Source organism: Aquarana catesbeiana, linkage group LG06 (assembly GCF_042186555.1).
Source record: "Aquarana catesbeiana isolate 2022-GZ linkage group LG06, ASM4218655v1, whole genome shotgun sequence".
Lineage (NCBI taxonomy): Eukaryota > Metazoa > Chordata > Amphibia > Anura > Ranidae > Aquarana > Aquarana catesbeiana.
The window spans coordinates 146,221,155-146,245,148 of NC_133329.1; the positions used below are offsets into that span (position 1 = coordinate 146,221,155).

The window sequence follows — 23,994 nt, forward strand, 5'->3', positions numbered from 1 at the left end:
TTCCTCCATGCAGCTCTCCTCTAGAGCAGTGATGTTTTGGGGCTGTCGCTGGGCAACACAGACTTTCAACTCCCTCCAAAGGTTTTCTATGGGGTTGAGATCTGGAGACTGGATAGGCCACTCCAGGACCTTGAAATGCCTCTTACGAAGCCACTGCTTCGTTGCCCGGGCAGTGTGTTTGGGCTCATTGTCATGCTGAAAGACCCAGCCACGTTTCATCTTCAGTGCCCTTGCTGATGGGAGGAGGTTTGCACTAAAAATCTCACAATACATGGCCCCATTCATTCTCATGTACACGGATCAGTGGTCCTGTTCCCTTTGCAGAGAAACAGCCCCAAAGCATGATGTTGGCACCCCCATGCTTCACAGTAGGTATGGTGTTCTTTGGTTGCAACTCGGTAACCTCTCTTGTTGTGTTTCTACCAAACGGTTCTACTTTGGTTTCATCTGACCATATGAGATTCTCCCAATCCTCTTCTGGATCATCCAAATGCTCTCTAGCAAACCTCAGACGGGCCCGGACATGTACTGGCTTAAGCAGGGGGACACGTCTGGCACTGCAGGATCTGAGTCCCTGGCGGCGTAGTGTGTTACTGATGGTAGCCTTTGTTATGTTGGTCCCAGCTCTCTGCGGGTCATTCACTAGGTCCCCCCGTGTGGTTCTGGGATTTTTGCTCACCGTTCTTGTGATCATTTTGACCCCATGGGGTGAGATCTTGCGTGGAGCCCCAGATCAGGGAGATTATCAGTGGCCTTGTATGTCTTCCATTTTCTAATTATTGCTCCCACAGTTGAATTCTTCACATCAAGCTGCTTGCCTATTGCAGATTCAGTCTTCCCAGCCTGGTGCAGGTCTACAATTTTTGTTTCTGGTGTCCTTCGACAGCTCTTTGGTCTTCACCATAGTGGAGTTTGGAGTGTGACTGTTAGAGGTTGTGGACAGGTGTCTTTTATACTGATAACAAGTTCAAACAGGTGCCATTAATACAGGTAATGAGTGGAGGACAGAGGAGCCTCTTAAAGAAAAAGATACACGTCTGTGAGTGCCAGTAATCTTGCTTGTTTGTAGGTGACCAAATGCTTATTTTCCACCATAATTTGCAAATAAATTCTTTCAAAAATCAGACAATGTGATTGTCTGGATTTGTTTCCACATTTTGTCTCTCATAGTTGAGGTATACATATGATGACAATTACAGACCTCTCTCATCTTTTTAAGTGGGAGAACTTGCACAGTTGGTGGCTGACTAAATACTTTTTTGCCCCACTGTATATAAAAACTACTGTGCAGAAGTTTAAAGGTGTGAAAAATGCTGTAAGTTAGGAGTGTTTGAGAAAGATGTGTATATTTTTATCAATTGACAAAATTGAAAGTAAATGAACAGAAGAGAAATCCAAATCGATATTTGGTGTGACCACCCTTTTGCCTTCAAAACATCATCAATTCTAGGTACACTTGCACACCATTCTTGGCACGCTAAACAGATTTTCTGTGAATGTAGGCTGCCTCAAATCGTTCCTCGATACTGAGATCAGGGCTCTGTGGGGGCAAGACCATCACTTCCAAGACTCCCATGTTCTTTACGCTGAAGATAGTTCTCAATGACATTGGCTTTATGTTTGGGGTTGTTGTCCTGCAGCAGAACACATTTGGGGCCAATTACATGACTCCCTGATGGTATGGCATGATGGATAAGTATCTGCCTGTATTTCTTAACATTGAGGACACCATTAATCCTGACCATATCTCCAACTCCATTTGCAGAAAAGCAGCCCTAAACTTGGAAGGAAGCTCCACCATGCTTCATCGTTATTGTACCACTTTAGAGCCTTTTGGTGAACAAACTGCCTCTTGCTACAGCCACATATTTTACATTTTGACTCATCAGTCCAGAGCACCTGCTGTCATTTTTTTGCACCCCAGTTCCTATGTTTTTGTGCATAGTTGAGTCACTTAGCCTTGTAGCCACATCAAAGGTATGGCCAGACTTCTCAGGACAGTAGATGGGTGTACCTGGGTCCCACTGTTTTCTGCCAGTTCTGTGCTGACGGCACTGCTGGACATGTGATGTTGAAGGGAAGTAATCATGATGTGTCTTTTATCTGCTGCGTTAAGTTTCCTTGGTCGACCACTACATCTATGGTCCTCATTGTTGCCTGTTTCTTTGTGCTTCTTGTAAAGAGCTCGAACAGCACATCTTGACTCCCCAATCTGCTTTGGAATCTTTGCCTTGGAGAGACCTTGCTGTGCTCTCTCACAACCTCACCTTGGCAGCAGAGTTTGACTGTTCCTCCCCAATTTTAAAGGCGCCAAGTTCACCTTTTTTTTTCTTCTCTAAATTCCATCTATGTACCAATATAGCATTAATGTACTTATTTTGCAAAAATAAAACCACTTTCCATCAATAATACACAGGGTTACCTCAGGCCCCAGTCACACACTTGAGCATTTTTTAGCTTGAAGCCTCAAGCTACAGAACGCTGAAGGGGGGGGGGGGGGAATCAATTGTTCTCTATGGAGATGGTTCACATCTCCACTCAAACGCCTGAAGCTCAAACAAGTTCTGGAGCTTCTTTTTAGGCAGATTACAGGCGCGTTTCTTCTTTTTATATTAGTGACGATTTGACATGTACAAAGTTGCGGCAAAAATCATAGTAAAAACGTGCGCCTTTTTGCCTGAAAACGATACGCTCAGGTGTGAATGCAGCCTCACTCTTCTTAGCTGTTTAAACATAATGCTCGATTACTTCTGCCTTACTTCCTGGTCAGACTTTAGGTCATGACACAGGAAGGACTTGTGTCAGCTCCTTTCTGTTTCAAGACCTAAAGTCTAACCAGGAAGTAAGGCAGAAGTAATCAAGCAGGGTTTTTAACCCCTTCCTGCCTAAGCCTTTTGCTGACATTTGTTGCTTACAAGTTAAAATCCGTATTCTTTGCTAGAAAATTACTTGGAACCCTCAAACATTATATTTCTTTTTTTTTTAGGCAGAGACCCTAGAGCAGTGATGGCGAACCTTGGCACCCCAGATGTTTTGGAACTACATTTTCCATAATGCTCTTGCACTCTGCAGTGTAGTTGAGCACCATGGGAAATGTAGTTACAAAACATCTGGGGTGCCAAGGTTCGCAATCACTGCCCTAGAGAATAAAATGGCAATAGTTGCAATATTTTATGTCACACTGTATTTGCGCAGCGGTCTTTCAACTGCAGTTTTTTGGTAAAAAATACATTGGGCTAACTGTAAAGTTAGCCCAATTGTTTTTGTATAATATGAAAGATGTTACGCCGAGTAAATGGATACCTAACATGTCATGCTTTATTGCGCACTATCGTGCAGTGGCTACAAACTATGGTACTTAAAAATCTCCATAGGTGACACTATAAACATTTCTACAGGTTACCAGTTTGGTGGTAGAGGAGGTCTTGTGCTAGAATTATTGCTCTCGCTGGAACGATGTGTGGTTTGAATGCGGTTTACATTTGCGGTCACGACTTGCGTATGCGTTCGCTTCTGCGTGTGAGCATGGAGGGATAGGGCACTTTAAACTTTTTTTTTTTTTTTTATTCTTTTTACACTGTCCCTTTCAGGGAAAAAACATTCTGATCACTTTTATTGCTGTCAGAAGGAATGTAAACATCCATTGTGACAGTAATAGGCAGTTTCAGGTACTCTTTATGGAGGGATCTGGGATCTAGAAGACCCCAAATCCCTCCTTTTACACTTTAAAAGTATTCAAAATGCCAAGTTTGGCTGTTTTGAATACTATCATTCATATATATATATATATATATATATATATATATATATATATATATATATATATATATATATATATATATATATATATATATATATATATATATATATATATATATATATATATATATATATATAATTTTTTTCTTTTTTTTTAATTTGGTGCCATTTAAGTCTTTTGTAAACTGGAAGTGATGTCATGACATCGCTTCTGAGTTGCTAGAATCAAGACCCGATCTAAGTCGATTTCTTGGCCGCATCGGTTGTTCCAAGAAAGCCAACTGCCTGCTCTAAAAAAAAAACAAAAAAAAAAAAACGGTACCGGGGTGATGCGTGCAGCTGCAGGCATCACCACAGTACAACCCCTTCAAGCTGAAGGCTTCGTATTTGCGTACGGTCTGCGTGAAAGGGTTACACAGCTATGGAGACAGTGAAGTAAGCTTGTGTAGAATTTATGGAAAGCTGTTTTCTTTTTGCAGAATAAGTACATTAATGGTATATCTGTACATAAGGGAGCTGGAATTTAGAAAAAAAAAGGGTGAACCTGGCCTTTAAGCTTTCTACACAGCTGTTTCAGTTATTGACTGTTTCAACTTGCATATGAAATTGGTGATCATTAGCACCTGCTTGATATAATTGGTTAATCATACATCTGACTCTAAGGCTGGGTTCACACTGGTCCGACAAACGCTCCGACATTGGGAGCTCATGTCGCATGACGTGTGAAATTTAATGTTTCCCTATGGGAGCCGTCCTAACTGGTCCGACACAAGTCGTTCCGACTTTAGAAATGCTCCCTGTACTACTTTGGTCCGACTTTGATCCTACTTCAGCCTATTGACTATCATTGAAGTCGGATCAAAGTCGGATTGCCGTCTTGCATGATCCGACTTTGGCACGCGACTTGTGCTCAGATGTTCTTGAGGGGGAACTCCGCGCCAAATTTTAAATAAAAAACCGGCATGGGTTCCCCCTCCAAGAGCATACCAGGCCCTTGGGTCTGGTATGGACCTTGAGGGGAACCCCCTACGCCGATAAAAACTGCGTGGGGGTCCCCCCCAATCCATACCAGACCCTTATCCGAGCACGCAGCCCGGCCGGACAGGAATGGGGGTGGGGACGAGCGAGCGCCCCCCCCCCCTCCTGAACCGTACCAGGCCGCATGCCCTCAACATGGGGGGTTGGTGCTTTGGGGGAGGGGGCGCGCTGCGGCCCCCCCACCCCAAAGCACCTTGTCCCCATGTTGATGAGGACAAGGGCCTCTTCCCGACAACCCTGGCCGTTGGTTGTCGGGGTCTGCGGGCGGGGGGCTTATCGGAATCCGGGAGCCCCCTTTAATAAGGGAGCCCCCAGATCCCGGCCCCCCACCCTATGTGAATGAGTATGGGGTACAGCGTACCCCTACCCATTCACCTAGGAAAAAAGTGTCAATTTAAAAAAAAAAACACTACACAGATTTTTAAAGCATTTTATTAGACAGCTCCGGGGGTCTTCTTCCGACTTCGGGGGTCTCTCCGGTTCTTCTCCACGCTCTCCGGATCTTCTGCCAGGCTCCTCCGCTCTCTTCTGCTCTTTTGCCGCTCTTTTGCTAAAGCGGAGGAGCCTGGTCTTCAATCTTCTGCCTTCTGCCTTCTGCCCTCTTCTCCTGATGTTGACACGACGCTCTCTGGGGCTAGAATGCTCTCTGTGCGCTCTGCTCTGACTTATATAGGCGGTGACCCCGCCCCCTTATGCCGTCACAGTCCCTGGGCATGCTGGGACTGTGACGTTTTAGGGGGCATGGTCATCACCCGATGACCACGCCCCCTTATGCCGTCACAGTCCCAGCATGCCCAGGGACTGTGACGGCATAAGGGGGCGGGGTCACCGCCTATATAAGTCAGAGCAGAGCGCACAGAGAGCATTCTAGCCCCAGAGAGCGTCGTGTCAACATCAGGAGAAGAGGGCAGAAGGCAGAAGGCAGAAGATTGAAGACCAGGCTCCTCCGCTTTAGCAAAAGAGCGGCAAAAGAGCAGAAGAGAGCGGAGGAGCCTGGCAGAAGATCCGGAGAGCGTGGAGAAGAACCGGAGAGACCCCCGAAGTCGGAAGAAGACCCCCGGAGCTGTCTAATAAAATGCTTTAAAAATCTGTGTAGTGTTTTTTTTTAAATTGACACTTTTTTCCTAGGTGAATGGGTAGGGGTACGCTGTACCCCATACTCATTCACATAGGGTGGGGGGCCGGGATCTGGGGGCTCCCTTATTAAAGGGGGCTCCCGGATTCCGATAAGCCACCCGCCCGCAGACCCCGACAACCAACGGCCAGGGTTGTCGGGAAGAGGCCCTTGTCCTCATCAACATGGGGACAAGGTGCTTTGGGGTGGGGGGGCCGCAGCGCGCCCCCTCCCCCAAGGCACCACCCCCCATGTTGAGGGCATGCGGCCTGGTACGGTTCAGGAGGGGGGGGGGGGGCGCTCGCTCGTCCCCACCCCCATTCCTGTCCGGCCGGGCTGCGTGCTCGGATAAGGGTCTGGTATGGATTGGGGGCGACCCCCCCACGCCGTTTTTTCGGCGTAGGGGGTTCCCCTCAAGGTCCATACCAGACCCAAGGGCCTGGTATGCTCTTGGAGGGGGAACCCATGCCGGTTTTTTATTTAAAATTTGGCGCGGAGTTCCCCCCTAAAGATTCATACCAAACACAGTGCCGGCATTGGCGGGGATCCAAGTCGGATCCCCGTTCATTGAAAGTCGGACACATGCCGGCTTCATGTCGCAGGGCAAAGTCGGATCCAAAGTAGGACGGCTGTCGTGTCGCACCAGTGTGAACCCAGCCTAAGGCTGGGTTCACATTGGTCCGACAAACGCTCCGACATTGGGAGCTCATGTCGCATGACGTGTGAAATTTAATGTTTCCCTATGGGAGCCGTCCTAACTGGTCCGACACAAGTCGTTCCGACTTTAGAAATGCTCCCTGTACTACTTTGGTCCGACTTTGATCCTACTTCAGCCTATTGACTATCATTGAAGTCGGATCAAAGTCGGATTGCCGTCTCGCATGATCCGACTTCGGCACGCGACTTGTGCTCAGATCATCTTGAGGGGGAACTCCGCGCCAAATTTTAGATAAAAATCCGGCATGGGTTCCCCCTCCAAGAGCATACCAGGCCCTTGGGTCTGGTATGGAACTTGAGGGGAACCCCCTACGCCGAAAAGGCGGCGTGGGGGGTCCCCCCAATCCATACCAGACCCTTATCCGAGCACGCAGCCCGGCCGGACAGGAATGGGGGTGGGGACGAGCGAGCGCCCCCCCCCCTCCTGAACCGTACCAGGCCGCATGCCCTCAACATGGGGGGTTGTTGCCTTGGGGGAGGGGGGCGCGCTGCGGCCCCCCCCACCCCAAAGCACCTTGTCCCCATGTCGATGAGGACAAGGGCCTCTTCCCGACAACCCTGGCCGTTGGTTGTCGGGGTTTGCGGGCGGGGGGCTTATCGGAATCCGGGAGCCCCCTTTAATAAGGGAGCCCCCAGATCCCGGCCCCCCACCCTATGTGAATGAGTATGGGGTACAGCGTACCCCTACCCATTCACCTAGGAAAAAAGTGTCAATTTAATAAAATGCTTTAAAAATCTGTGTAGTGTTTTTTTTTAGACAGCTCCGGGGGGTCTTCTTCCGACTTCGGGGGTCTCTCCGGTTCTTCTCCACGCTCTCCGGATCTTCTGCCGGGCTCCTCCGCTCTCTTCTGCTCTTTTGCCGCTCTTTTGCTAAAGCGGAGGAGCCCGGTCTTCAATCTTCTGCCTTCTGCCCTCTTCTCCTGATGTTGACACGACGCTCTCTGGGGCTAGAATGCTCTCTGTGCGCTCTGCTCTGACTTATATAGGCGGTGACCCCGCCCCCTTATGCCGTCACAGTCCCTGGGCATGCTGGGACTGTGACGTTTTAGGGGGCGTGGTCATCGGGTGATGACCACGCCCCCTAAAACGTCACAGTCCCAGCATGCCCAGGGACTGTGACGGCATAAGGGGGCGGGGTCACCGCCTATATAAGTCAGAGCAGAGCGCACAGAGAGCATTCTAGCCCCAGAGAGCGTCGTGTCAACATCAGGAGAAGAGGGCAGAAGGCAGAAGGCAGAAGATTGAAGACCGGGCTCCTCCGCTTTAGCAAAAGAGCGGCAAAAGAGCAGAAGAGAGTGGAGGAGCCCGGCAGAAGATCCGGAGAGCGTGGAGAAGAACCGGAGAGACCCCCGAAGTCGGAAGAAGACCCCCCGGAGCTGTCTAATAAAATGCTTTAAAAATCTGTGTAGTGTTTTTTTTTAAATTGACACTTTTTTCCTAGGTGAATGGGTAGGGGTACGCTGTACCCCATACTCATTCACATAGGGTGGGGGGCCGGGATCTGGGGGCTCCCTTATTAAAGGGGGCTCCCGGATTCCGATAAGCCCCCCGCCCGCAGACCCCGACAACCAACGGCCAGGGTTGTCGGGAAGAGGCCCTTGTCCTCGTCGACATGGGGACAAGGTGCTTTGGGGTGGGGGGGCCGCAGCGCGCCCCCCTCCCCCAAGGCACCACCCCCCATGTTGAGGGCATGCGGCCTGGTACGGTTCAGGAGGGGGGGGGGGGCGCTCGCTCGTCCCCACCCCCATTCCTGTCCGGCCGGGCTGCGTGCTCGGATAAGGGTCTGGTATGGATTGGGGGCGACCCCCCACGCCGTTTTTTCGGTGTAGGGGGTTCCCCTCAAGGTCCATACCAGACCCAAGGGCCTGGTATGCCTCTGGAGGGGGAACCCATGCCGGTTTTTTATTTAAAATTTGGCGCGGAGTTCCCCCCTAAAGATTCATACCAAACACAGTGCCGGCATTGGCGGGGATCCAAGTCGGATCCCCGTTCATTGAAAGTCGGACACATGCCGGCTTCATGTCGCAGGGCAAAGTCGGATCCAAAGTAGGACGGCTGTCGCGTCGCACCAGTGTGAACCCAGCCTAATCCTACAAAATCCCTGACTTTTGTGTAGGTGTGCAAGTGTAGGAATTGATTCTGGTTTTATGCCAAAGGGTAATTGCACTAATTTTTTTATTTAGATTTTTTCTCCTTTTTGCTCACTTTGCATTTTGTAAATTGATTAAAATAGTTAAATATATATTTTTGAAAGCATTGCTTCGCGCGCGCGTGTGTGTGTGTGTGTGTGTGTGTGTGTGTGTGTGTGTGTGTGTGTTTTTAACAAAAAAAAAAACTTTTATGCTATCTATCCAGAACTTTTCCCCTAAGTTTGAACAGTGGGGCACGGTTAAAATCCCTGTCAGTTTTTACTGCTACGATAGGCTACATTTCCTGTTGACAGTGTTTACCAGGCAGGAACTGAAGGGGTAGAAAGTGGGGAAAATCTAATAAAGTCTTGAATAACTGTAAAGTAGACAAGTTCTAATAATTCATTCCACAGGGTTATCCAAAAATGGAAATAAAGCATTTTGGCTGTTCCATGTACTAATAATTTAAACATTTTAAATTTGCTTTGCAGCAGAACCTTAATGTCATTTGATATTGTGAAAGATGGGACAAATTGCAGTATAAAATTGTCACTTTATAACTTGGTTTTTAATTGATCACTGGTAAACGGTTCTGCTTTTGCCTTTTAATTTTTTTTCAATAATATGCAATTTATTGAGTTAATAGACTAATGTCTGTAATGTTTTAAGCATTCTGGATAAAGTACATATAGCTTTCTCCTTTGATAAGTAAAGAACTAAATAACCAAACAGGTTTTTTCTTCTGCCTGTCCCACAGTAATTCATTTGGGTTTTTATCAAATGGATACCTACCAAGACAGCTTATCAGCAATCTTGTCCCAATACTTCCTTTTCTGTATATATTTTTTTTATTTTTTATGTGACTTAGGTTTGTCAACTTTAAAAATGTAATTATATTGTTCTTAATGGCATTTTAATACGTTTACTTTTAGGTCGGGAGCAAGATTTCTGTATGATGTGTGTTATGCAGTCTCACATCGTTCAGGCTTTGTCTAACACAGGCAATGTCATCAAGCCAACAGGTGTTATTAATGACTTAAGACGTAAGTACACAATTATATCTTTCTCCGTTAGCCATAAAACACACTGTATTGCAGCTTTGGATGCCTCGGTGTCATAAGCTGCCTTTCACTATTGTTGATACAGTGGTAGTAATCTGTTGATCTGTTTTAGCAGTGTCCAAGCAAGACTTTGTGCTTGTAATTTGTAGGTATTGCAAAACATTTCCGTTTGGGGAGTCAAGAGGACGCTCATGAATTTCTTCGTTATACTGTAGATGAAATGCAAAAATCTTGTCTCAATGGTTACATCAGGTAAGCTAACCAATATGGGGTACAGATATAAATGCATAGTAAAGTGATACAGCCTGGTATTTAATAAGATAAAAATCAAAATCTGTGATGTGGTTGTATTGAATAAAGATTCATTTTTTTTTTTTCCTCCATCAATGGAATGTATCTGGCCTTGCTTATGAAAATGGGGGGAAAACAGCGTGACAGTTTATGCTGACTTAGACTTCAGTTTCAGCAGCATGAGGTAGATTCATATATTCTATAGATCCTGACATAAATTCTAGCTAATGTGCAAAAATGATCAATAGGGGCTGTAGCCTACTTTCTTACTCACATGTTGAGGAACACGGGAATTAAGAGTCGGTTTATACTTTTTTTTACAGGAGAGTCTAGGATTACCCCCCTGACAGAAGCCTGGCTCTTTCATCTACCTATCTCAGTTACAATGCATTGCCAGCTCGTTTGCAGGAATATATTCCTTCTTTTTTTTTTTTTTTTTTTTTTTTTTTGTGCAGAAGGTGGACTTGCCCTTTAATGGCATGGCTGTTGAATCCCGCGTCCTGAAGGAAAGGGTTATTTTTGATTATTTTTCATTTCACAAGGACAAGGCAGTGTTGAAACACAGACCTACCTTCCTACCCAAGCCAGTCTGGGTTGGTTCTTTCTGCAATCCTTTTTCTTACAGATTGCTAATACCAATAGCAAGTTGTAAAATGTGATTCAAGAGCCTGCAAGGATACTTGATGGTGTATTTAAGTGTTTTCACACCCTTTACCAGAAGATTCACACATTTGTCTAATTGAATTTATTTAGGAAAATCTGTGTCCTGAGGGCTGGTGTGAGGCCTGGTTCACATCCACGTGGGTTTGCGGGCCCACATTTGTGGGGGCATGGCAGCCCACTCATTTGAATTGGACTGCTGTGCCTGTGTTTCCTGCAGGAAAAGATTCCTACACCATTCAAAAATTTCACCAGCTGGGAAATCGCATGGTGCTTTTGTACAATTTCCCAGCGGTACCCGCATACTCACTGCATTTTTGGATGCATGGGGGTGCCATTCAGAATTTTGTCTCAAATTTTAGGTTCTCTTGGCATAACGTAATAACCTTTTTGTTTTGAATTAAGCTTTTAATGCTTTTGTTGAGAGAAAAAAAAAAAAAAAATCCCCTCTGGATGATCAATGTACATTGCAGGGATTTTAACCAACTTTATTGTAGATTCCTGTCTTTTTTGTTCTGAAAAGATAATTTCCGTGTTCATGTACAAAGTCAATCTGTATGGAAGTGATTTTATAACTGCTGCAGGGCTCTTAGAATAGTGGCAGGGTCTGCTTCCTACTAGACATAATTTCCCTTTGGCAGTATCTCACCAAAATTTTTTTGTTGCAGGAGATGCCCAAAATCTGACTTGTATCTTAGTGCAGACTTCTGGGAAAATTGCTAAGTCAATTGCACAAGCAGGAAATTACATTTCTGGGGCTGTTCTGTACACTGTCTGTGTACAGAACACCTTCAGGTTACCAAATTGCATTGCATTTTACAGAAAATTTACAGTGCTGCTGACTAAAAAAGGGTAATTTTTAATAACAATTACAATCTTAATTGTATATGCAATATTTCCTTTTATTTACTCCCCCTCCACATAAGTGCAGTTGAACCCTGTTCTTGAGGTGGATGGGGGAATCCTGCCCACTGTGATATTGTATTCTGACCACAGGGAGAATCCCCTGCCGTCAGAACACACAGATCATAGCCTGCAGCACTGATCAATTGGCTTTATCTGAAAAGTCGGTCAGTAGATTGACATCTGTTTTAACTGCAGAGGCCACACATAAATCGAAATTCAGCCTGTCCCTGCTGATCCAGTCAAATTTTGATCCATGTATGGCCAGCTTTAGTCTTTTTTTTTTTTTTTTTTTTTTCACCCATGGTGATAATGTGTTTTTCCTTTTTTCTTTTTTTTTTCTTTTTGTTGTTTTTTTTTTTAGCTATGGCAGAAGTACACAAGCAACTACTTTTATACATCAAGTATTTGGTGGTTGTCTGCGATCTCGAGGTAAGAAACTTATGTTTTGTCAGTTATGTTTTTTTCAATCTTGTAAGACCCGAGGAAGCTATAATTTTCAGAATTAATGGAGTCAGCCATCGTCCCTGTCTTATAAATAAAAGTTGGTGTTGAAAACCCAGTCAGCTTCTTTCACTCTATATAATCAGCTAGGAACACTTTAAAGGCTAAGTTTGCAGGTAAAAAAAAAAATGCATCGCTTTATTTCTTTTTTTTTCTTCTAAAGAGCCTGTGGAACATTGTGCCTGTGATCTGCAGATCCTGGTTGCAATGTCAGGATCCTACAGACTGTAAGTATAGCTGTCTGCTTGTACCTTGGATACGGGCAGTCAGTTACTAAAGTCCAGGACGATCAATGTACTACTACAGTGCTCACCGGTGCCCTGACAGTTCATTGAGAACTACAAACCATCGCCCGTAAATGGCTTATGGTAGTTTTAGTTCATTCATTCACAGAACTCTGTAATTGAGGCGGCTGTGTGGACGGAGCCCCACACGACTGTGCTGTTTTTAAATTGTGACAGCGGGTGCAGGGAGAATGTCCCCCGTCCGCTGTAACAGGTGGGGATTGGGGGAGGAGAGGTGGGTGCTGCTAAACGTGTTAAATCTTAAATGTGATAGTAACATGTTAAAGGTGAACTTCTCTTTTAAAAATGTACTTTCTTGTGTGTTGATCCATTTGTAGTTGGAGTCACTGGCCTAAATCTTGCAGTTTAGGTGTTCTAAATTCAGTCTTGCATCACTTGTTCTAGGTAAATACAGAAGCAACTAGCATTTTCAGGAGGTGGACAAGTATTTCAGCCTATATGGTCTGATTTGATGGTCAGCTACAAACTATGGCTGCTTTTACATTGCGTAAATGCATTGGAGAACAGCCTGTTATATTAAGCTCATTCTTTCCATGCTAAGGAGAGTGTTGAATGAAGGTATTTAAACTGTACTTTTTCTCACAGAGAACAGATTTACTTTAGTGGGCACCCCCAACGTAATGACATTAAGGAACTGGTTTGCCTGTTTTTTATTATTAAAGTCAAACAAAATCCACGGATTTATTGGTTTCCCAAGTTAGCTACAGAATCTCAAAAAAGTGAGTACACCCCTCACATTTTTGTAAATGTTTTATTTTATCTTTTTATGTGACAACACTGAAGAAATGACACTTTGCTACAATGTAAAGTAGTGAGTGTACAGCTTGTATACCAGTGTAAATTTGCTGTACCCTCAAAATAACTTAACACACAGCCATTAATGTCTAAACTGCTGGCAACAAAAGTGAGTACACCCCTAAGTGAAAATGTTCAAATTGGTCCAAAAGTGTCAATATTTTGTGTGGCCACCATTATTTTCCAGCACTGCCTTAACCCTCTTGGGCATGGAGTTCACCAGAGCTTCACAGGTTGCCACTGGAGTCCTTTTCCATGCCTCCATGATGACATCACAGAGCTGGTGGATGTTAGAGACCTTTGCGCTCCTCTACCTTCCATTTGAGCATGCCCCACAGATGCTCAATAGGGTTTAGGTCTGGAGACATGCTTGGGCCAGTCCATCACCTTTACCCTCAACTTCTTTAGCAAGGCAGTGGTTGTCTTGGAGGTGTGTTTGGGGTCGTTATGTTGGAATACCAGTCTCCGAAAGGAGGGGATCATGCTCTGCTTCGTCACATAGCGGAGACAGAGAGTGCACTACATAGCGGGCGTACTTCCTTCGTGGAGTCGTGATCTACCAGACTGTTTACAGAATAATGGCACGTATAATACTTTGACCACTGCGTGATCCAACATCCCACTATCCAGCCCTTTAGGGATCTGGCTTCCACAGGGTTTCGGTCTTGGTTGGCTGAATTTGATAATGCTCTCGCCATACACATCCCTCGTAAGCATTTGCAATCTCTGATTGGATGAATGTATAGATGCTTGCGACGCCCTTGAAGTAGCAGGAAACTGTGAAACATGTCGGCCTTCTGCATATTCAAGCATCTTATGAAATAATACATCCAAGCATCACTTACCAACTATGTATTATGTGGCTTCTGTGATTATATATTATGACTATATTTTTGTATCAATAAATCTAATTCTTTATTAATCTTAATGATTGTGTGCTTACCTTATTATACAGATTTAATTGTCTCACTCAAAATTCCCATTTCCATAGGGGCAGCATAGTCTTCCTCCTAATTTTACATTTTTTATGCTATGCTTCAGTATGTCACAGTACATGTCAGTACGTGTTGGCATTCATGGTTCCCTCAATGAACTGTTGCTCCCCAGTGCCGGCAGCACTCTTGCAGCCCCAGACCATGACACTCCCACCACCATGCTTGACTGTAGGCAAGACACATTTGTCTTTGTACTCCTCTCCTGGTTGCCGCCACACAAGCTTGACACCATCTGACCTAAATACGTTTTATCTTGGTCTCGTCAGACCACAGGACATGGTTCCAGTAATCCATGTCCTTAGTCTGCTTGTCTTCAGCAAACTGTTTACAGGCTTTCTTGTGCATAATCTTTAGAAGAGGCTTCCTTCTGGGACAACAGCCATGCAGACCATTTTGATAAAATGTGTGGCGTATGGTCTGAGCACTGACAGGCTGACCCTTCAACCTCAGCAGCAATGCTGGCAGCACTCAAACCTCTATTTCCCAAAGACAACCTCTGGATATGACTGAGCACGTGCACTCAACTTCTTAGGTCAACCATGGCGAGGCCTGCTCTGAGTGGAACCTGTCCTGTTAACCACTTCCCGACTGGCACACACCGATGTACGTCGGCAGAATGGCACGGCTGGGCAATAGGGCATACCTGTAAGTACGCCCTATTCCCCGCCTTGCCATTGCGTGCGCGCCAGCCGGGAGCTCCTTGAGTCAGGTCGCGGGTCCCGCGGACTCGATCGCTGTGGGGATACCCGCGATCGCCTCACGGAGAGGACGAACAGGGAGATGCTGATGTAAACCAGTATCTCCCCGTTCTGCCTAGTGACAGTTTCACTGATCTCTGCTCCCTGTCATCGGGAGCAGAGATCAGTGACTTGTCACAGCTAGCCCATCCCCCCCTACAGTTAGAAATCACTCCTTAGTAGTGACTTAACCCCTCCCCGCCCCCTAGTGGTTAAACCCTTCACTGCCTGTGTCATTTACACAGGAATCAGTGCATTTTTATGGCACTGATTGGTGTATAAATGACAATGCTCCCAAAAATGTCCGATGTGTCCGCCATGTCGCAGTCACAATAAAAATCGCTGATCGCCGCCATTACTAGTAAAAAAATTAATAAAACTATCCCCTAGTTTGTAAACACTATAACTTTTTTCCAAAAATATGTAGAAGAATACGTATCGGCCTAAACTGAGGAAAAAAAATGTTTTTTTAATTATTTTTTGGGGATATTTATTATAGCAAAAAGTAAAAAATAATGCTTTTTTTTTTTTCAAAATTGTTGCCTTTTTTGTTTATAGCGCAAAAAATAAAAACGCAGAGATGATCAAATACCACCAAAAGAAAGCTCTATTTGTGGGGAAAAAAAGGACATCAATTTTGTTTGTGAGCCACGTCGTACGACTCCGCAATTGTCAGTTAAAGCGATGCAGTGCCAAATCGCAAAAAGTGCTCTGGTCAGGAAGGGGGTAAATTCTTCTGGGCTGAAGCGGTTAAACCGCTGTATAGTTTGGCCACCGTGCTGCAGCTCAGTTTCAGGGTCTTGGCAATCATCTTATAGCCCAAGTCAACTTTATGTAGAGCAACAATTCATTCTTTTTTTTTTTTTTTCCCAGATCCTCAGAGTTCTTTGCCATGAGGTGCCATGTTGAACTTCATGACCAGTATGAGAGTGAAAGCGATAACACCAAATTTAACACACCTGCTCCCCATTCACACCAAGACCCTAAGGAGTCACATGACACCGGGAAGGGAAAATGGCTAATAGGGCCCAATTTGGACATTTTCACTTAGGGGGGGGTGTACTCACTTTTGTTGCCAGCGGTTTAGACATTAATGGCTGTGTTATTTTGAGGGGGCAGCAAATTTACACAGTTATGCAAGCTGTACACTCACTACTTTACATTGTAGCAAAGTGTCATTTCATCAATGTTGTCACATGAAAAGATAAAATAAAACATTTACAAAAATGTGATGGGTGTACTCACTTTGAGATACTGTATGTTCAGGGCATGCCTTTCAAGCCCTCAAATAAATGAGGACATAGCTGATCACATGCATCACCATGAAATCTGCAGCTCTAAATGGAGACTAAAAAAAAAAACTGAGGAAGGCAACAAATTTTAAATTGATTTGTATATAAAATTGCAGTTTAATGATTCTCATTTGCTACCGTTCTGTTTCAGTAAAATGTCTGAAGTGCAAATCTGTGTCCGATACATATGAAGATTGCCTTGACATTGCACTGGAGATAAAGGTAACAGTCATTGAGCACTGGTTACAGCATTGACTTGTTTTCACTATTGGTTGTCATTTTATCTTTTTTATTCACTAAAGCCAAATTTCAGATTTTATTTTTTGATTATGAATAGTGTGGAGAATAAAGGTTGTTTTTTGTTTTTGATTTTTTTTTTTTTTTTTTTTTTTTGTCTGTGATGCTCATTGGAGAACTTTCTCTTCACTTCTGCTCAGGACACCTCTCAGGAGGATGTAATAGGATGTCTCGCCAAAGTTCCATGCTAGGGAAGAGAGGAAAACCATGGCCACTTTTATGTGAGGCAAAAATGTGACCCGATTTCCCAATAAAAATAAACGTTTTAGTAAAAATGCATACCTTTAAGACAGAATTTGTGTTTTACAACTAGCATTAAGTATACTGTTAATGTTTGCAAAGCTGCATTTCAAAGGTCAGCAAACCATCTACTCTCTCTTTGTATCACGTTTTTTTGGTAGGCAGTACTAATTAAGGATTGCCTTGACTATATTTACTTTAGATTTCTTATTTTGGGAATATTTTATAATTTCTCATTGACTGACTTGTACACCCTTTACAATCCTGTGTTTTCACTGACCTGATGTATATTCCATATACATTATACAGTTCTGCAGATATAGAATGCATGATATTAAAGAGAAAGTAAAGTTTAATATCGGTGAGCAATTTTTTTTTTTTTTTTTATCCAACAAAGCTTTTTTTATTGAAGATTTAGCATCTTGCATTGCTAGCATTACATGTCCGTGAAAAACGCATAAGATGTACACCCGCTTCAGAGGTCCATTTCTATATCCCAGTAATCGCAACAACATAACTTCAACATTTTCCAAAAACCATTTTGCCACCAGTAACCTACAGTTTTCTATTTCCCCAAGAGGAGTATAATTAACCAGCATTTATCCCAAGTAACCTGTCCATGGTCAGATCCCCCAGGGCTAGCCCCGGCACATCCACCCACGGCCCCCATAGTGTCTCATATTTAAGCATACTGCCTCTATGTTGATAAATGATCTTTTCCATTGTTAGTGATTTTTGCCTAGGTTTGTGATCCATTCTCCCACCGTAGGGGGGTCCTCTGACTTCCAATGTACCATGATCAACTTTCATGCATGAAACAAGGCTCTAAGTATGGCCTCTTTGTTTTGTATATATTTCCCAGCCATAGATTTCCAGTACACTCAAACTTTCGGGTCTAGTGGGAGGGACTCCTGAAACATGGAGTTGATTTTTTTTTTAACACCTCCAGTAAAGGTAAATTAGGTCTTCATGGTCCCACTTACACCTTGTACATGTAGCCTCTGTTTGCAAGCCCATCAGATGCAGTCTATGGGGAGTGAAATATACCCTCAACAAGATATACAGTTGAGCCTTTGCGTCACATTCAGTGAGCATGTAACCATAGCCTGAAAAGCCTTCTCCCATTGCTCACCCTCTAATTGGCCTACGTCTCGTTCCCAGAGTTCCATCGCTCTCAGGGGATGCTACCTCAAATAGGACTGTAAAAGCATGGCGTAACATTGTGAAATAAAGCCCTTAGATGAGTCCGCATCCCTAATGAGACTGAATACTGGAGTTAGGGACAAATACCATTCCGAGGAGTTACTCTGTGCTTTAACTGCGTGATGCAACTGTACAGTGGGGACGGAAAGTATTCAGGCCCACTTAAATTTTTCACTCTGTTATATTGCAGCCATTTGCTAAAATCATTTAAGATCATTTTTTTTCCTTCATTAATGTACACACAGCACCCCGTATTGACAGAAAAACACAGAATTGTTGACATTTTTGCAGATTTATTAAAAAAGAAAAACTGATATATCACATGGCCCTAAGTATTCAGACCCTTTGCTCTGTATTTAGTAGAAGCACCCTTTTGCTCTTATACAGCCATGAGTCTTTTTGGGAAAGATGCAACAAGTTTTTCACACCTGGATTTGGGGATCCTCTGCCATTCCTCCTTGCAGATCCTCTCCAGTTCTGTCAGGCTGGATGGTAAACGTTGGTGGAAAGTCATTTTTAGGTCTCTCCGGAGATGCTCAATTGGTTTAAGTCAGGTCTCTGGCTGGGCCATTCAAGAACAGTCACGGAGTTGTTGTGAAGCCACTCCTTCGTTATTTTAGCTGTGTGCTTAAGGTCATTGTCTTGTTGGAAGGTAAACCTTCGGCCCAGTCTGAAGTCCTGAGCACTCTGGAGAAGGTTTTCGTCCAGGATATCCCTGTACTTGGCCGCATTCATCTTTCCCTCAATTGCAACCAGTCGTCCTATCCCTGCAGCTGAAAAACCCCCGCAGCATGATGCTGCCACCACCATGCTTCACTGTTGGGACTGTATTGGACAGGTGATGAGCAGTGCCTGGTTTTCTCCACACATACCGCTTAGAATTAAGGCCAAATGTTCTATCTTGGTCTCATCAGACCAAAGATTCTTATTTCTCACCATCTTGGAGTCCTTCAGGTGTTTTTTAGAAGACTCCATGCAGGCTTTCATGTGTGTTGCACTGAGGAGAGGCTTCCGTCGGGCCACTCTGCCATAAAGCCACGACTGGTGGAGGGCTGCAGTGATGGTTGACTTTCTACAACGTTTTCCCATCTCTCGACTGCATCTCTGGAGCTCAGCCACAGTGATCTTTGGATTCTTCTTTACCTCTCTCACCAAGGCTCTTCTCCCCCAATAGCTCAGTTTGGCTGGATGGCCAGCTCTAGGAAGGGTTCTGGTCATCCCAAATGTCTTCCATTTAAGGATTATGGAGGCAACTGTGCTCTTAGGTGCAGCAGAATTTTTTTTTGTAACCTTGGCCAGATCTGTGCCTTGCCACAATTCTGTCTGAGCTCTTCAGGCAGTTTCTTTGACCTCATGATTCTCATTTGCTCTGACATGCACTGTGAGCTGTAAGGTCTTATATAGACAGGTGTGTGGCTTTCCTAATCAAGTCCAATCAGTATAATCAAACACAGCTGGACTCAAATGAAGGTCACAGCAAAGGGTCTGAATACTTAGGACCATGTGATATTTCAGTTTTTCTTTTTTTTAAAAATCTGCAAAAATGTCAACAATTCTGTGTTTTTCTGTCACTATGGGGTGCTTGTGTGTACATTAATGAGGAAAAAAATGAACTTAAATGATTTTAGCAAATGGCTGCAATATAACAAAGAGTGAAAAATTTAAGGGGGTCTGAATACTTTCCGTCCCCACTGTATATAATAAAAATACATAGAAGGTGGTAAATTAAACTTGGTCTGTAAAGCAGCGAATGTCAAGAGTTCACCATTATGAAATATTTGCTTCATGTGTGTCACCCAGTACTTCCACTGGTGAGCGCATATTTTGAACTGTTATTGCAGTGTTCACATTGAAGTAATTTTTAAGTTATTTCAAAATTTTCGCAATTAGTGGACCAGCTGTTGCAGAACTACAAGTCCCATGAGGCATAGCAAGACTAATAGCCACAAGCATGACTCCCAGAGGCAGAGGCATGATAGGTCTTGTAGTTTTGCAAGAGCTGGAGGTCTGCTAATTGCATATCCCTGGTATAGACTATGTTACAAGTTTAATACTGTTCTTATGCCCCCTAATATGTGTTTTCATTTGTTTCAGTCTTCACATAGTATAAACCAAGCTCTGGAAGAGTTTGTAAAAGCCGAACAACTCGAAGGAGACAATGCATACAAATGCAGCAAGTAAGCTTTTAAATATATTCACTCCTCTGCATTCTACACATGACAGTAAACATTTTTCTGAAGCACGCTTATGAAATCTGTATTGTAGTCTACTAGGTCTGTCTAAAATGTTCAGTTAATGGTATCAGAAAACAAACAAAACGGAAGATACAAATTACCTTTTTAATGGCCTTTAAAAAAAATCCCCATTCTTTACAACACACATTTCGCAACGTTTATAAAGCTTCTGGAAACTGTTAGTAAAGGCCTCTTTAGATCACAGAACCACTATTGCACATTCTTGGATTGCCGCCACATCCACAAAATGTGCACCTTTCACAGTGCTCTTCAGACGGGCAAACAGAAGTCCTCAGGCACCAGATCAGGGGAGTACGGTGGGTAATCGAGTACAGTTACGCCGCGCTGAGCCAAGAATTAGGGCACAGGTCTCATCCCCTATGGTGATGGACCCTTATCATACATGGCACTGAAATCTCCAGTGTTTTCCATTTTTCTGTTCTTACATCAGCTTGTGTGACACAAACCGGCAACAGATCTTCCGCTTACCCAGATCTCTGCGGACGTTGGTGTGCACTATATTATCCTTGCTAATGCCCAATACCATCACCATCGATCGTAGCGTCAGTTACTAATCTCATACCAGCATTTGTTGCAATCGCTCGATCGTGGCTGGGGTTCTGCTTGTCGACAGCTGACCCAAATGTAGCTAATCGTCAGTCATTTCCTTCCCATCGCAAAAGCATTTGAAGCAGTCGTTAACACACTTTCTGCTTACGGCTTCCATACCGTAGACTTGTACCTACATTTCATGCATCCCCGTTGCTGTTTTTCCCAATTTGTACCAGATCTTGATGTTCATTTGTTGTTCCATTGCACTGTGTCCCTAGCTCTCACACAGACTACGTTAGACTGCCCGCGGCAGGTTTACCCTGGCGGTCACGTGTATTCCATGCTAGGTGGCACTTCTCAAAGTGTCTCTGAAGAGCCATGTGCGCACCTGACCTATGTTGCCATTGAGCCATCAGGCCATTCACCAAACTTTTTTGGCACACCTTGTATGTCCCATATAAGTTATGTGGTGTTCACCTTGATAAATGGGCCCTATTGACAGAAATGTAACGTGATGTCCACAGTGGTGATGACTTAATGTATTTAAACCAATTGACATCTGGCTTTTTGGTGGGACCACTGCATATGAATTTGTGTTTGAATGTTGATAAGCTCTCTTTGTTGAAATTTTTTTAATTGATTGTATCTTATGGAGAGCACAGTAGGATGTGTTTAGTACACCCAAAACCCCTAGATAGACAGGAACAGGATTGGGAATTTGCTGACTGCTGGAGTATTTAGGTCATACAAGAAACCAGGGGTTTCATGAATTTAGACTGGATGCTTTTTGTCATCTTCGTGATTTGCTCACTGGTAAGCATTGCTTTCCTCACTGGTAAGCATTGCTTTCCAATCTGACAGTATTTTCACGGAAATAAGGATTTTGTCAAGGCTTGGTTGGCTGCCCTGGGCAAAACGAAGTTGCCTTGCGTCGCTTTGCCTTTTGGCCACTAGGGGGCGCACCCGCTGTTCGACACCGGAGCCGATGCAAGTGCCTGGCTGGCGAGATGACCGCCGAGCACCTGCAACCGTTCGTGACTGAGCGAGAACTGGGATCTGTGTGTGTAAGCGCACAGATCCCGTTACTCTCAGGGGAGAAGAGACTGATCATGTGTTCATACTGAGTATTGTCACTGGTCCCAAAAATGTGTCAAAAGTGTCCGCCACAATATCACAGTCCCGATAAAAATTGCTGATCACCGCCATTACTAGTAAAAAATAAAAATGCCATAAATCTATCCCCTATTTTGTACACACTATAACTTTTGCACAAACCAATCAATATACGCTTATTGCGATTTATTATTTTTATTTATTTATTTTTTTTATTTGTAGAAAAAAATTAGTCTTTTTTTAAAAAAATTGTGATATAGCAAAAAGTAAAAGTTTTTTTTTTTTTTTCAAAATTGTAGCTCTTTTGTTTATAGTGCAAAATATAAAAACCACAGAGGTGATCAAATACCACCAAAAGAAAGCTCTATTAGTGGGAAAAAAGGGCGTCAATTTTGTTAGGGTACAGCGTCGCACGACTGCACAATTGTCAGTTAAAGCAACACAGTGCCGAATCGCATATTATAGGATTTTTGACTTACCTTAAAATCCATTTCTCTGAGTTCATTGACAGACATAGCCTTCTTTATTCAGAACCACTGGGTTATTTCACCCTCCTACAGGAGTAGGACAGTAGGCAGTCAAAAGACTTGGCTACGCCCATGGGCAGTCCTAGGTGATATACACCCCCTTCTCTGCTACAGGCCTTCAGTTATGTAAGAAGCAGTATCAGAAGTATTAACTCCATAGACGGGCGGGTGCTGTGTCTGTCAATGAACTCAGAGAAATGGATTTTACGGTAAGTCAAAAATCCTGTTTTCTTTCGTTCATTGACAGACACAGCCTTCTTTATTCAGAACCATAGGGAAGTACCAAAGCAGTGCCAAACATGATGGGTGGGGCAGCCAACAAAAACAAAAAAACCCCAGGCCAACCAGACAACCTGGAGCTCAGTGGAAACAATCTGGAGCCCACCTGACCAGCAAAAAAATCCATGAGGGAAAAACCCTCTAGACCGAAGCCTGCAGAACCTTGTGGCCAAAAGAAGCATCCGCAGATGCCAGCTCATCCACTTTGTAAAATTTTGTGAAAGAGTGTGCACCGACGACCAGGTGGCCACCTTGCAAACTTGCGTTACTGACGCCTGATGGCGGAAGGCCCAGGAGTCACTCAGCGCCCGAGTCGAGTGTGCCATCACCAGGAAGGGAGGAACCTGACCCTTGATAGACTAGGCCTGAGTCACTGTCTGCCTGATCCATCTAGAGATGGTCACTGAGGAAGCAGATAGCCCCTTCTTTGGCCCATCCATGATCATGAACAGAGAGTCTGACCTTCGAAAAGACTCAGTAGCCGCCAAATACACCCTGACTGCCCGTGCCACGTCTAAGGTGTGCAAGGCAAATTCCCTCGGATGTTGCGGCTGGGGACAAAGAAGGCAACACGATGTCTTCATTTAAATGGAAATCAGAGACAGCCTATGGAAGGAATGAAAGACAAGGACAAAAGCACCACCTTGTCCTTTGTAAATCATCAGGTAGGGCATGCGACAGGATAGCGCTGCCAACTCTTGACACCCTGCGAGCAGAAGTAATAGCCACCAAGAAGGCCACCTTCTGTGATAGCGTGAGCAGGGGAATTTCTCAAATATCCTCATAGGCTTCTGTAGAACCAAAAGTACAAGATTCAAGTCCCACGGCGGCAAGGGAGATCGCATCGGTGGAACCACATGTCGCACTCCCTGAATGAAGGTACGCACCAGGGAATGCGAAGCCAGGGATCTTTGAAAGAAAACTGCCAAGGCTGACACCTGGCCCTTGACAGTACTCAAGGCCAAATTCTTTTCAATGCCCCTCTAAAGAAAAGTCAATCCGATTCACCGAAAAGGAACGTAGGTGAAACCCCACTGACTCACACCATGAAATATACGCGTTCCACGTCCTATAATATACCTTCCTGGAAGAAGACTTTCTAGCTCTGAGCAGCGTCGGAATCACTGACGCAGATAACCCCTATCCTTCAAAATCTGGCTTTCAATAGCCAGGCCGTTAAAGCCAGCGACGATAAGGCAGGGTGGAAGATCAGCCCTTGGGATAGCAGATCCTCCCTGAGAGGCAGACG

At 44.3% G+C, this 23,994-nt stretch overlaps 1 protein-coding gene across 2 annotated transcripts in view; it reads left to right on the plus strand.

Annotated features, from left to right (window-relative positions):
* USP42 (ubiquitin specific peptidase 42) overlaps nt 1-23,994 on the plus strand; it is a 118,490-nt gene that overhangs the window by 53,422 nt on the left and 41,074 nt on the right. For both annotated transcript variants that reach the window (XM_073591018.1, XM_073591019.1), the window contains 5 exons: nt 9,690-9,800; nt 9,968-10,070; nt 12,037-12,104; nt 16,452-16,522; nt 20,135-20,217. In XM_073591018.1, coding sequence (XP_073447119.1) covers nt 9,690-9,800; nt 9,968-10,070; nt 12,037-12,104; nt 16,452-16,522; nt 20,135-20,217 — 436 coding nt within the window. The remainder of the gene's footprint in view (nt 1-9,689; nt 9,801-9,967; nt 10,071-12,036; nt 12,105-16,451; nt 16,523-20,134; nt 20,218-23,994) is intronic.